Raw genomic sequence first — 13952 nt, 5'->3', positions numbered from 1 at the left:
AAGCCTTCATCAACATGAACGGATTAGGTATATCTAATATTTGAAGTATGCAAAAGTCTCAACAAAGCCTCCGACTTTGAGAAAACAAAATGGAATGAAAAACAATTTTCCCACCTATATGATGGAAAACTACTTAAATTCAGAGTTAGTTGCTTTATCTTTGGATGAGAATTGGTCACCAACTTCAACCTCACCCAGCCTTCTATCAGCTGTCATCAGAAAGGTTATTTTTCTTGTCAATGAAGGAATGGAACATATTACCACTGGTTCAAACAATATACCCTCTAATGAAAACATGACAAAATTGACAGTTCCTTGTAGGTATCAGATTCTTGATAAGACAAAACAGGCTAATTGAGATTTTCAAGAATCTATCAGCAATGAGAAAAAAAAACCCTTTCAAATTAGAAACTCAGTACAAAACCAGGAGAAATTAACAACTGAGACCACAATTCTTACTAACAAATAGCCTGGACTTACTGGTACAGACTGCAGCATGTGACCTAGCTCAAACCCCTGCAACTTTGACAAACAGATCTTCCCAGTAAAACATTTCTAGTTTTAAGAAACATGCTTTTAATGGAAGAAAAGCTCTTAAATGTCATGTGTAAGCAGATATAATGGACTTTGAAGGGAACAGCAGCAAAGTATATACACTTTTCCTGACACAGATTATGAATCTGACACTGCGTTATGAACTGACAAGTAATAGTACATTTTATCCAATGCCAAAGCAAAGAATTCGGAGCAATAAAATCTCCTCTTGCAAACACCTGCATTCTAGAAGATGTGGTTAAGTGTGGTGTTTAATAAAGAAGTTCTTACTTCAAGCATAATGTACTGAAAAATGACCTGCAGTGCAATAAGGAGTGCAGAGCCCTTATGATACCATCTGATTCTGTTCTCATCTTGGTGGTTAGGAGTTATTATGACAAGTAGAAAGGGCAGAGACTTGGCGTTCTGTGCTTCCATAGATAAAATGGAAAGCAGTTCGAAACTACTAAGGGGAAAAAAATTCCACACTGAATGTACTTGGTTTAGGATTAGATATTTTCACAGGTAGTTCTGGGGTAGAACATTCAGGCTGCATTAAGTCCTACACAGGCAGGTTTGCTGAAGAGAACAAAGATTTGGCTATCAGAATTTTTCCAGTGCCACTTGATTCCAGTTTAAAGGCAAGAAAACTGAACACACCACAAGTTCCTTATCAAAAGGTAAAGGCAAAGCCAGAATCCATGTGGAGATGAAAATGTCCCATCTCACAAATTATGTTTTAAAAATCATACTTCAGTGATCTTAACGTTTCAGAAAAGACTATTACAAATCTTCAAATATATATATATACACACACACAATTTTTTTTTTACATGTGAAAGAAACAGTGGGAAAGCAATTTTTTCCAAGACGTAGGTGTTTTAATGATTATGTTACCTCAGGAGACAGATCCAAAATCCAATATATAAAAAAAAGGTGTTCATTTTAAGAGATTAAAGCTTTTATTTGTTGTGACAGAACAGATGAAATAATTACTCTATTATCAGAATAATGGCATTCTGAAGTAGGGGGGAAATACCACTGTAAAGCAGTTAAGTGCTTTCAGTGTGTTTACCATATACAAACATATTCAAATATTTCTCTTCATATGAGTTTTTATCATATGGTTCTAGGGTAGCACATATGATCTTTTGTGTGCACTACTGCTTTGACAGGCAAAAAGCCTCATAAAATTTCTTTGTTAAATTTCCTGAGAATTAACTTATTAGTTAATCTACTACTGACACAACAGGTAGAATCAATGTATCACTGCAAAAGAGTGCCTGAGAACTTCCCAGATTTATTTTTTAAAAATATCAAGGTTTCCCACGCACAGATAATAGCTCAGTTGCAAAATAAAATAATAAATAAAATAAAATAAAATAAAATAAAATAATGTTCTGCAATAGCTTTGAGCAGTAAACTATATTTTGTAGCAACTGCATGTAGACTCTCAGTGAAGTCAAGTTCATCACTGACTCAAGTGAACTCTACCGAGGTTTGATAGAAAGGTCATATGTAAAATCTTTGTTGAATTAATGATGCTGGTTTATCAGGAACATCAATCCCTTTCCAGCAGTATATCTAAAGGAAGATTTACTTTCTTCGTGCACAAATTCATAATTTGTCACTAACAATGAACTTTAATAGAAATGTTTTTTCACCCATTAGATAAAAGGCAATTTTAGAATAAAAGGCATATGACAGAAGTGCTATTACTTGCTCTAGTAAGTTCTAATCAATTAATTAAGAGCAAATTTTATATAAGCCATTTATAGTTGGTAGAATTTTGATTTTTTATTCTTTAATTGTGGATGTAAAACTATAGTTTCAGCATAATTTCATCACTGAAATGCATTTTATCATTTCTTAAATCTAGCCAATCAGGACTTTTCTTTCACGTAAATAATATAATTCAAGATTTATTTTATTTAAATCTTTTCAGCAAGAAGTATCTCTAGTCATTTTGAACTCTGCAGATTCATCCTTTAATCCAAACTATATCTTGTTATATATAAAAAAGCATAATTACAATAAAAATGTTATAACAGTTTTCACAGCACATGGTCCAAAAATATTGTATTTACTGAAGTATCAAATGTTATATCAAATTCTGCTCTCACTGAAATTATGTAAATGTAATTATGCTATGAGATTACAGGCAGGCAGTTTATAGTACAAAAGACTCCTTTACACAGATATACAGGTAGAATTCAACCGGGTAGATGCATGCAGAGAAGTGTTCTGTGGGAGCACTCCATGCCTAGTAAAGTGTTGAATGCCATATTTGACATTACTTTCAGAAAACCAACCTCCCAAAAGATTTCAGATCATAAATTGGCCTGGATCAAATTCAAATTTATATGATGAAATGAAAAAGGAAAGGGAAAATAGACAGGAGATGAAACTGAAACATTGGAAGGCTGTAAGGCTCCTAATTATTTTGGGTTTTTTTAAAATCTTCAGAGTCTTTGCATTAGTTTTTTTTTTTTTTTCTCTTTCATTGTCACTTGTTTTCCTTTTAATAAATGTACTTGAGTTCAATATAAATCGCTGAGTAAATCAGCTCGTAAATGGCATTGAATTTAAGTAAAACTATGCAATCTCTGCCCATGACAGCCAAATAGAGCAGATTCAGATTGTACCTACAAGATCTTCGAAAAAATACAAGATATGTGAAAAAGTGGATATTTTTGACAAATAAACATCACTTCAATGCTTCACAAATGAGGCAGAGGAGTTTGTTCATTAAACTCTAGCAAAACAAAATGGCATGGAGGCGGGGGGGGAAGTACATGAGTCTAAAGAGGAAGAGTTTGCTAACTCCCATTTCTCCATTCCAACAATTATATTGCTATGCTTGTTAGCTCACTTGAATAACTTTGGAGGGTAGTGACTGAGGGAATTGCCATCTCTGTATTGTTTTAATGAGAATGAAAGATCTAATTCCGCACACACTGAGCTTGAAATTACATCAGCTATCTCTGAAAAAATATGATGAGTTAATCACCAAAGACAATTACTATTCTTAGGAACAACCACTGTAATGCAATGTGATTCTTAATAAACCAACAGGTGAAGATAATGAAGCAACCAATAGCTTAACTTTTTTTACATGATCTTTAGTCCCAGTGTTAGTATTCTTACAATTTCGCTGACTGCAATTTACTTAGGCACACGAAAGACAAGTTACAAAGCACAAAAAGCATATTACTTGCATTGATTTAACTTTTAAGTGATCATTCTTCCAGTGAAAGAAAATACTCAAGAAATGCTTACTAGCATCGTATTTCTGGAAACATTATTATATCTGCTTTAGGCCTTTTCCGGCAAGCTGTCTAACTTGGACCTGGAGGGTCTAACTAGGGAGCACAACAGAATTCCAGACTTGTATTCTGAATAATTAGCTCCATTACAGTCCATTTCTGTCTGGAGCCTTCAGAAAAAGGCATATACAGTATCTCAAAAATGTGTTCCCAAGCTTTCGAGATCTTTCAGTAGATGTTACGATTCACCTCATGTCCTGCTTTTCACCTCTCTGACAATTTTCATCTGTGTTAAAGCCAGAAGATATTCAATTTGACTCAGTTATTCAGAAGAAAACATTTCACAGTATCGTAAAATAACAAAAATTGACCAATATGAACTGATTTTAGTGGTCTGATAAAGATACAGGTATAACGGAACAAAGATTTTGTATTAACTCCATATTCTGCAACAATAGCCATAGATTGAGGAAAATAAGTAAGAACAGTGGCCATGAATAGAAATAGAAACAACAAGGTGACTTCAGAGACTTGTTTGCCTTTGATCTTACTTACACTGCATTTTTTAATTACTTATTTTTGTCCTTTCCTAATACGCACTTCAGAACATGAACCCTTGCTTCATTCTCATCTCTCAGACATCTACATCTTACTCAGAGCAGACTAGCAATCAAGTTCAGTTATGCCTTGCAAAAAGCAACAGGAATTTAATCCTACTTTACCATTTTTTTCTGGAGAAAGAAAAGTTAAGTTTCATATGTAGAAAAGTTATTAAAACCTCTCAGAGTAATAGACCATCTATGGAAACTGTACTCTAGTGCGCCTAATTCAAGCTAGATAGCCAACTCTGATTTATTAACGTAATATAACTTTTGTGATGCAAAGTACACCTTACATATCACATATATACGCATAAATGACATGCTAGGAATTGAAGTCTGAGAACTTTGAGGTAAAATACTGAAAAGCTTACGCTTCCTCAACACTCAGCCTTAAGTCCATTTTCCAATATAGAAATGCAAAAACTCATGTGAAGGTGTCAATAAGTGCCAAAAGGTCAGGTTTCTGAATTATATCCCAATATTTTGAAGGCACAGCAAAGGATCTTGCCTGAAATAAGTCATTAGAGAGCAGAGAATATATGACGTTTCTTACCTCGGCAGCTGGGTAAAGGGCTACTCCACTGCCCATTGCTCCGGCACTGTGCTCGAGATGCACCCTGAAGTAAATACCCGGTGTTGCAAGTAAAATTTACAACATCATTTAAATTGAATTCACTGCCATTAGTCATTCCATGGGCTGGATTCCCAGGATGTCCACATGTGATTGCTGTTAAAAGAAAAAAAAACAATAGGCTAGCATTCAACTGAAAGGTACTGGGTTTCATGGAGTTGCTTATAGGCTTGAGCTCCTTTGTTGTGTTTTTTTTTTGTTGTTGTACTTATTTTGGATTTTTTTTTCCTTCTGAATTTTTCTTTTATATTTATAAAAGAAATTCAAGAAAAAGTAGGATGCATTTATTCATAATTCTTAAGTGTCAGGAGAAAAATCCACATTTTTCAATAAAACTTTCAGAATCTCCTTTTTTATCTTTTGTTGAAAGTTGCCACATAAATATTGATACATATCTTTTCATTTGACACCCATCTAATATGTATCAGATCTTAAAAAATTTAGAGTTCACTATATTTCCTACTAATGCAAATAAAAGAAAATATTTTTTCCCTGCCAGCTTTTAAATGTAGTAGAGAGAAACAAATTGAATTTGATGTACTACTTCAGAGCATTCTGGAGTTCTGAAGCACTCCTCTTCCAAAGTTGTTAAGCTGCTTTGCTGAAGAAGTGATCCTTTTAAGCAGATTTTCTCATGGCAATAGAGAAATTGTTGGGAGCAAATTTTTCTCATTATGTGTATTACATGTGTTGATTAAGCTCAAATTACACTTAAAAAAATACACATATTATGGTCAAGCTCTAGCTTTCCACATGACAAACCAATAAGATAGTACAGAGAAATACAGAAAAGCATAGATACTGGCAATATAAAGTCAGAATGTGTGTGTGTATATATATACATATGTATAAACACATACAATTTTTCAACATTGTGTTGGTGATATTTGTCATACTTAAATAAATATCCTATGCACATTTATCTTTAGCTATATTCTTTTGTGGTTTGTTTTTCTGTTGCTTTTTTTTTCTCTTTTTTAAATTGAAGAATAATGTGAAAAATAATTTAAACGTGTTTCTTTTTATTACATACAGAGTTCAACTGTGAAACATTCTTTTCAAGAGTAGCTGAACTTAGGGAATTAAACTGGACACCTTCCTGTATACAGATTTACGCATTTACACTTAAATTGTTTAAATAAATCTACTTACATCACTTGAGTCCTTTCTGTGCTATTTCATTTGCAGCATTTTAAGACGAAACCCAAAACAGCAGAATAAAGTCTTACTACATACACAGGATCAACTTTACTCTAGCACAGTTGTTTCATTTTTTCAACTGTTACAGATGATTAAGTTTTAATAAATAAAATAATTTCAAGGGGCATAATAAATCAGTTAACACAGTTCCCATATAAAAACCTATTAAAAAAAAAATCTATTACCTTAAACTTTCTGCAGTTTCATGAACAAATTAAATGACATAGGTTTTAACAACACAAAATTTAGGTCTCTTGTAAAAAGTCTGATAATGAAGGGTAATTCCATTCAGTTGCCTATTTCAACAGAAGCATACTTCTAGTATGACTACTCAGCCAGCTTGCATTTAGACCTCATTAGTCTTCACAGGATTCTGTCTTTTGTAATGCTTTTCAGAAAGTAAAGAGCTTAGATGCTCTTAATCACTGCATCTAGTTCTGCCACTGCTCCATTGCAGTTACTAGATATCACTGACCTGTTGACTGATCAACATTGCAATGGCTGGATTCATAAAGCAGACAGTACTTCAAAGCATTTTTATTTTTTAAGAAAAAACAAAGTAGATAATTTTGGCACTATTGTGTTTTCAATCACCAGGCTTTTATGCAATCAATTTAATAGTTTACCACAGCAGTAGCCAAGACACTTCAAATAAAGGTTAGCACTGTTGGTTTTGTATCATCTAAATGATGAATTATAAATTCTCTCCTCCATCTTAATATAAATAACTGCCCTATGCATGTATGCACATGCATGCTTGTGTACCTACACATACACTAAATGTGTCATGGGAAAACAGATGCGCTTAGCATGTCTGAAATCAATACTCACTAAGGAATTACACATTTGCCTATTATACTGCAAAAAGATCAACCCACTTAATGTAATAAAACTCTCAAAATATATACTCCAGTCTTTAACACGGTGCCTTTCTTAGACCCTGGAGATTCCAATCTCACCACAGAAAATATGTAACCCAGAAAAAAATAGCAGCAGTACTGACAGTACTTGGACAACAAAAAAAAATCCAGTCTAACTTCCCAGCTATATAGAAAAAGCCTGTGTTTCGGCTATCATCAGTACATATTTTTATTGAAATAATATTTTTTAAAATAATTTTCAATATTTTAATTTTTAAAGTTACTCACAAGGAACTAATCAGACACCTTCATATTTCCTGTTAACTCTCGATAGACAGCAAGTGAAAAGATCTTTCAGAGAGTATCTGGCTAAAGTGTGGTCCAACTGGGTATCCAGTAAAGAGACAGGGAAACAGCTGAGTGTCACAAATCATGCAAGATAAAGGAGGCTGACACTCATATAAGACTAAGAAGCTAAAGTAGTAATGGGTGGGGTACTCTGAATATTTAGGTCATTTCTGAAGATTACAATGTCTAGTACTTACAACTCTGAAATTCCTTTCAAAGCCAATCAGAAAAATAAAAAGACACATGATCTTCTGTAAAAATCTCACAAAATTAAGCCCAATTTGTGATAAATTTTAGGGGTACAGCCCATAACTTCTTCCTGGTACCTTTACCGTATTTCTAGTTCCTGATCCACCACTGCTCACTCAGAAGGCCATTTCAGTGTAACATTAGAGAGCGTTCTCTAGCATTAATAAAGAGTATGTTTTTGGTTTCCACCCTAGAAATAACAGAGACATTTCTATGAAGGTTGGATGCTGACTTAAAAAAAAAAAAAAAAATCATTTTGTAGGGCCTTTTAGTCTGGCGGAATTATAAGCAAAAGAAAAGCATGTTGCAACAGAAAGCATTAGGCAACCTGTAATGACAGAATTTGCTGCCAGTTATTCTTAAAAACACTAATGATAACGTCAATTCAGGAAGAAACAGCTTCTACATCCCTCCCCCCAACCCTCAGCTTTGCCCTTTTCTTTTGAGGGGATTTTGTTCACTGCATGGTAAAATTAATCTACTAAAAGTAATACTGCTAGGTGGTGGCATTTCTCCTCTGATTAATATAAATCACTTGAAGATATAGATAGGATTTTAAAAGGACAATGAGACTTGGTAGATATTTTCTGCAGCTAAGAAGGTAAATAGGGAAATAAATAGCAAATCCAGTGATTTATCAGTAAAATATTTTCTCAGAAATGAAATAAAAAATACTAACATGGATTAAACAGCAAAGCTGATCATCTCAGTGACTATGTGCAGACAAAACCACATCTGTATGAATTGCAGACATCTCAAAAAAACTGCAAAATTGAAATAGTTGATATAAATGCTTCATTAAAAAGAATAAATGTGGTATAAAAGTGGTGAGACATTAAAACTAGAAAAAGAATAATTAAATCAACTACACAATAGTAAAATAAAAATATGAAAAATCAGACTTGTCTGATTAAATGGCTGATGCTTCAGAAAATTTCAGAAAGCCTGCCATTTAAATGAGGAAGTAAGTAGTGTAGGAAAGACTTAATAGTTCCAGCAATTAATTATAGGATTTTCAAAAGCAGGTGAATTCAGAGCAAAATAAACCCTACTAAAGGGTATAAAATAGCTAACATTTTTTCTAACTATAATCCAATACCCTGCCTGGACTTGCATTGGTAAGTAATAAGGGGGCTACTTGGAAAAATGGGCAGTCATCAAAACAGTACAGATGAACAGTATTTCAGCTTTACCTAATAAACAATGAAAACAGGTTAAGAGATTTAGGTATTCCTGCTGAAAAAATAGGGGAGAGGCTCGGTAAACCCATACTTGACATAGAAATTATGCCGAGAGAGAGAGAGAAAGATAAATGAAGTTATACAGTTGCAGGCTGTTGTTCAATCCACTTCACTGCCTATGTCATCCTGTTTCTGAAACAACAAAATCCAGAAACTACTGGATATAGTTATTCAGCCTGTGCCAGGCTACGAACTGGATTAGATTATCATTATGACTCTTGTAATTGAAAACAGGTCCAATAAATATCCGATCTGAGCTCCTCATTCAAACAACTCTGAACATCCAATCTACTGTTAATGTTCAATTACATTTAAAATAATAGTAATAGTTAAGTGAAAAATTAATGGTACTTACGGACACAAACAGGAGTTTGTCCAGACCACTTGTGATCCTGCAGGCAAATTCTGACAGATGTACCAACAAGTCGAAAGCCAGGATTACACTGGTAAACTACAGTATCGCGATAACTGAAACCATCTCCACTAATATGACCATTTACAATTGGGTCTGGAGAACCACAGTGACCAGCTACAATAGAAGAACAACCCATCAAACCCATATATTCTTATAAACCTTGTCAACTTTATAAGAATGCTGACAGAAAAATAGAAGTTCAACCTTGCTTTCAATGAACAATGTATTAGACTCTGCACTGTACAGATCAAGTTCTGAGATGCAAAAACTACACATGATATTTCTACTTTTTTTAAGGGTGAAGTGATACTCAAATACCTTAAATTTTCATTTGTGTAGTTTCTGCAGATTCTGTTGCAGAAATGACATATTTGTTCAAAGAATGTCTGGATAATATAAATTACAAATGTCTGAAATTACAAATCAGTTTAATTGCTAGAAAACTGACAATTTCAGCATTTTTTCCCCCTAGCCTTAGTAAGGATTCTTTTTTCCTGAGAGAAGTTTGAATTAAAATGCCTTTAAATCTCAAATCCATTCTATTATTTCATCATAGAATTCTGATTTCTCTTATTCATGATTTGCCTTGGACTTTGTAGATCTCTACTAATAAATTAAACATGGTTGAGACCATTATCTGGCAGAGGCCAAGCAGCACAGAGCAGTCTACATCCATAAAACGAAAATCTCTTGCCCTCCAAACCAGCACAGGATCAGTGCTACTGTAAGCTAACTGGATCTCTTCTTGGAAACTGTCTTGCAGAATTGTAGCAAAAGACATGTCTAGGCATTGTTATAATGAATTAACAGGAGAGATGATCAAGTGCCATGCTCATTACCATGTCCTGGTGCTGTTATTTTATTCAAACATAATCCTTGTTACTATACATATCCAAGAAACAACTGATTTCTCACTAGTAGGTCTTCAGACATTAGTAGACAGTTCCTAAGACTGCAATTAAATGTAAATAAAAAGATAATTTCTGTGGAATCATAGTCAGCCTACTGCCTTTACGAGAAGAAACACAGAGTTATTTCACATATGTATATATGTCCCACTTAGCTGTATTAGCTGATTTAGTCCCCTATGTATATATATTAGAAATTTTCTGCAGTCTAAATAAATGCCTGTGAAAAGCAGGTTTCTACAGAGACTTGAAAGAAAAAAATAAGTACTTCTTCAGCTAAGTATATCTTGTTACATTGAAATATGTCCTAACATTCAACTCTAGCTTCTACAGCGAAGTTCATGTTTATTTATTAATGGTTTTTAGTAATTGTAGACAGTGTTTTTACTCTGTTCACTTTCTCAAATGATAATCACCTTTATTTTTTTTTTTCAGTTGATTGTTAGGTAAACTGGTATATTTAACGCCATTTCTGTGCTTATAAATTCATATTCATATCAAAATTACAACTCTTCTTTATATTGCTTTCAAATTTGGTCAGAACACTTTGAAGTAACCACCTTTTCCAGACAGATGAAGGTATGGAAAGGAAGGAATGTCTACCAGCACTGTTACCTCAGTTATATCAGCTACGGTCAAACAATACAGGATACATTACTCCAGGGTAATAGTACTCATGTCACAAAGGAAGCCTTTCCTGAGATACAACAATTAGCGTACTCAGATGGCTTGAAATCATAAATTGATTCTACACAGACAGTGGGTAACATAAAGTGATACCTATTTCACCTATAGCTGTCCTGAACTATATTCATGCATGTACCGTACAGGTAAAAAGCATCTGTGAGTCATTATCATTCCTTTGAAATGGAAAGGCTCATTCAGAGCTCCCTGGGTGTTTGCCTCCTGATTTTCACAGGCTTCAGGTAAGTCCTAAAGGCACCTCTGAAATAAATTTGGAGCATGCTGTCCTTGAAATTTAGGAATACACACCTGGTGGCATTCACATCATCTAGCTTTAAATTTTAAGAATTTGCCTTTCCTGAACAGCTCTCTGGAGAAGACTGCATAGTTCCACTGACCTTGTTGGGAATTTAGGATCTTAGATTGCTACTAAACCACTTCCTGCCTCTCTACGTTCTCTCACACAGACACACAACCATCTGTGGTGTGCATGTGGTAACTCAAATTTAGATTTTCACCCTTAGAACTGTGCGATATTATTGGCACTACAGAGTTTGTCAGAATTTGAAATTAGCAAAGACTAAATAATCATTAACAATGTTCCAGCTTTAAATGTGGTATTTTTTTGTCTAGTGAGGTAGACACTGATGCATTTAACTGTTCTAAGCACAGGGTTGCATTCAACAATGTAATTAATGAAGTATAAAACAGTCCATCAAATATTCTTAGAAAAACACTTGGGAAGTATCACAAGACAAGCTTTGCTCTTACTGCAGTAATAGTTCCTGCAAGAGGTCCTGTGTTCATTCCAAGTGGAAATAGGTCTGTTGAAATTGTTTAAAATGCAGGTGGAAAAAAAAAAAGAAAAAAAAGTTTTAGAAATGACCAAAGGGATAAAATAAATAGTAATGGAGACCAATTTCAATGCATTAGTGAAAAGAAAAAAAAAACCATAAAAATGAAACAGACAAAATCCAACAGCAAATCACTCCTGGAGAAGAAAAGAATGACTTCATGTAAATGAAATTCAACCTGTATATAGAGACAGCCTTTCCTAACTATGATGTCTAGTAAATCTATTACTGTTTTGCAAAGAGTCAAAAGCTTCACTGTGTGTAGTTTTTAAGCTGACTTAAAAAATAAACTGGTATCGTTAACTATGTAGCTCCCATACTGATCAGTTCTTTTCCATCTCTAGACTATTTGAATCTAAACTTATGGATACTGTAGACAGTTAATCTTCTGGAGTGTTCAGGGGTAAAATATATTTCTCAGTAGTCAGGATAGAACAGAATTCTTTTTCTGGCCTTTCATGGGCAAGAGTTATTTATCATACAAACAGAATGCACTGAGATTTGTGTATTATTTAGTTTTTCTATGTTGGCAGCCGAATTATCCTGTGTTTATAGCCTTTCAAAAAAGAAAAGCAATACGTAAGTACTAAATACTATTACTACTGATCAGATGATGAAGTGGTATTTCAGGTTAGTTAACATGAATGATGGCTAACACATATCTTTATGTTTGAAATAATCAAACACAGGTGTCAGACACTACACTATCAATGAATGGTATATAACACACTGCAGAAGCCTGAGGGGTAAACATAGCTTGCATGTTTGCAACAGAAGAAAGGGCTGAGAAAAATACTCCTACACATACAGTCTTGGGTCTGTTGGATCTTCACAGTTGCAGTTCCAACATCTTTTAAATGTCAGTCAGCATCAGTCCAGGATAACCTAATACCAGCAGGAAGCTGATGTATCTTCCTATGTGAACCTCTTATACAGTTCCACTGTGGAATGGATGAACTTATGTATGTGAAAAAGTAATGCTGAAGCATAGCATTCTCCTAACCAGCACCCCAGTGGATTTCTTTTCCCTAAGTAAAAGAAGATTTATTTTACTCCTTTACTGCTCTAAATATCAAAAGAAGTGGTAATTAAAGTATACTCCATTTATGCCAGTATTTCCTACATCAAAACGACATAATTCTTAATACAGCATATTTTGAACTGTAAAATAACGTGTATGGAACTGAAAATATATCAAACCAGCAAAGTGTTTTTCCTGTCGACAACATTTGCAAGAAACAGCTACATCTTGCTGGGAACTCACTAATAATGAACTGCCATTCAGAAGCTAGGTTAGCTCTGTGAGACAATACTCACTCCTTCTGACCACTCTGTATTGTAAGAGATGACGAGAATATTTTTCACAAAAATAGTAAAACAATATTCACAAAAAAATGTACTACAAACATTACTGTTGGAAAATGAAGGAATCAACCAGAAATACATTATTAAAGATTATAAAATCTTAATTCAGGTCTGTATTACATGATCTCATGCTATTTTTCTTAAAGATTTTGCCTTCATTTTCCTTGCTGATGGAGCCTAGTATCTGGATTGAAAGAAAAAAGGCAATCATCATGGCAAGTAGGACACAAAGACTGAGATTTTATCCCTGTCTCAGAGAGAAGACTCCCACATCTCTGTATTTCACCTATACCCCATAAAATTTTATGTTCTATTCAGAGGAAGAATAGAGTTAATAACTGTATTCTTTTTCACCAGTTAGATTATCATGCTTTTGTCTGTTAGTGCATTACTGTTTGTGGTTTGCAACCTGTTTCAAAATATTTTCTCAAAGTATTTTCAGGTATTAAAGATGTCCAGAAATGCAGGTTGTTGTCACTAGTACTCTGGTAAAAACATGTTTTTCGAATGATACTTGCTTTTCTTCTTTCTGAATAACTTGTTAAGGTGAAATTCATGATACTTGAAAATTGTTTATTTGAAGACATGATTGAGTTGGTATGTGGTCCCATCACACTCAGTTACTGTGATGCCGATATTCTTTCCTTTTAATAGAATATTCTACCAGGGGAATGATTCTGTTTTAAAATGCAGCTCTGATTGTCTATGTTTTGCTCAGGGAAACTGTAGTCATTTATTTTGTTTCTGCACCTTGGTGAGAGCATGAACTCAAAGTTCAGTAATTGCAAATACCCT

General features: G+C 34.0%; 1 protein-coding gene across 1 annotated transcript in view; it reads right to left on the bottom strand.

The window, feature by feature from the left end:
- CSMD1 (CUB and Sushi multiple domains 1) overlaps window positions 1-13952 on the bottom strand; it is a 1149005-nt gene that overhangs the window by 52494 nt on the left and 1082559 nt on the right. The window contains exons 53-54 of the mRNA XM_065681530.1: window positions 9287-9460; window positions 4956-5129 (exon numbers count right to left, since the gene is read on the bottom strand). Coding sequence (XP_065537602.1) covers window positions 4956-5129; window positions 9287-9460 — 348 coding nt within the window. The remainder of the gene's footprint in view (window positions 1-4955; window positions 5130-9286; window positions 9461-13952) is intronic.

This window comes from Lathamus discolor, chromosome 5 (genome assembly GCF_037157495.1).
Source record: "Lathamus discolor isolate bLatDis1 chromosome 5, bLatDis1.hap1, whole genome shotgun sequence".
In the NCBI taxonomy this organism is placed as follows: Eukaryota; Metazoa; Chordata; class Aves; order Psittaciformes; family Psittacidae; genus Lathamus; species Lathamus discolor.
This window is presented reverse-complemented; position numbering and strand designations above follow the sequence as displayed.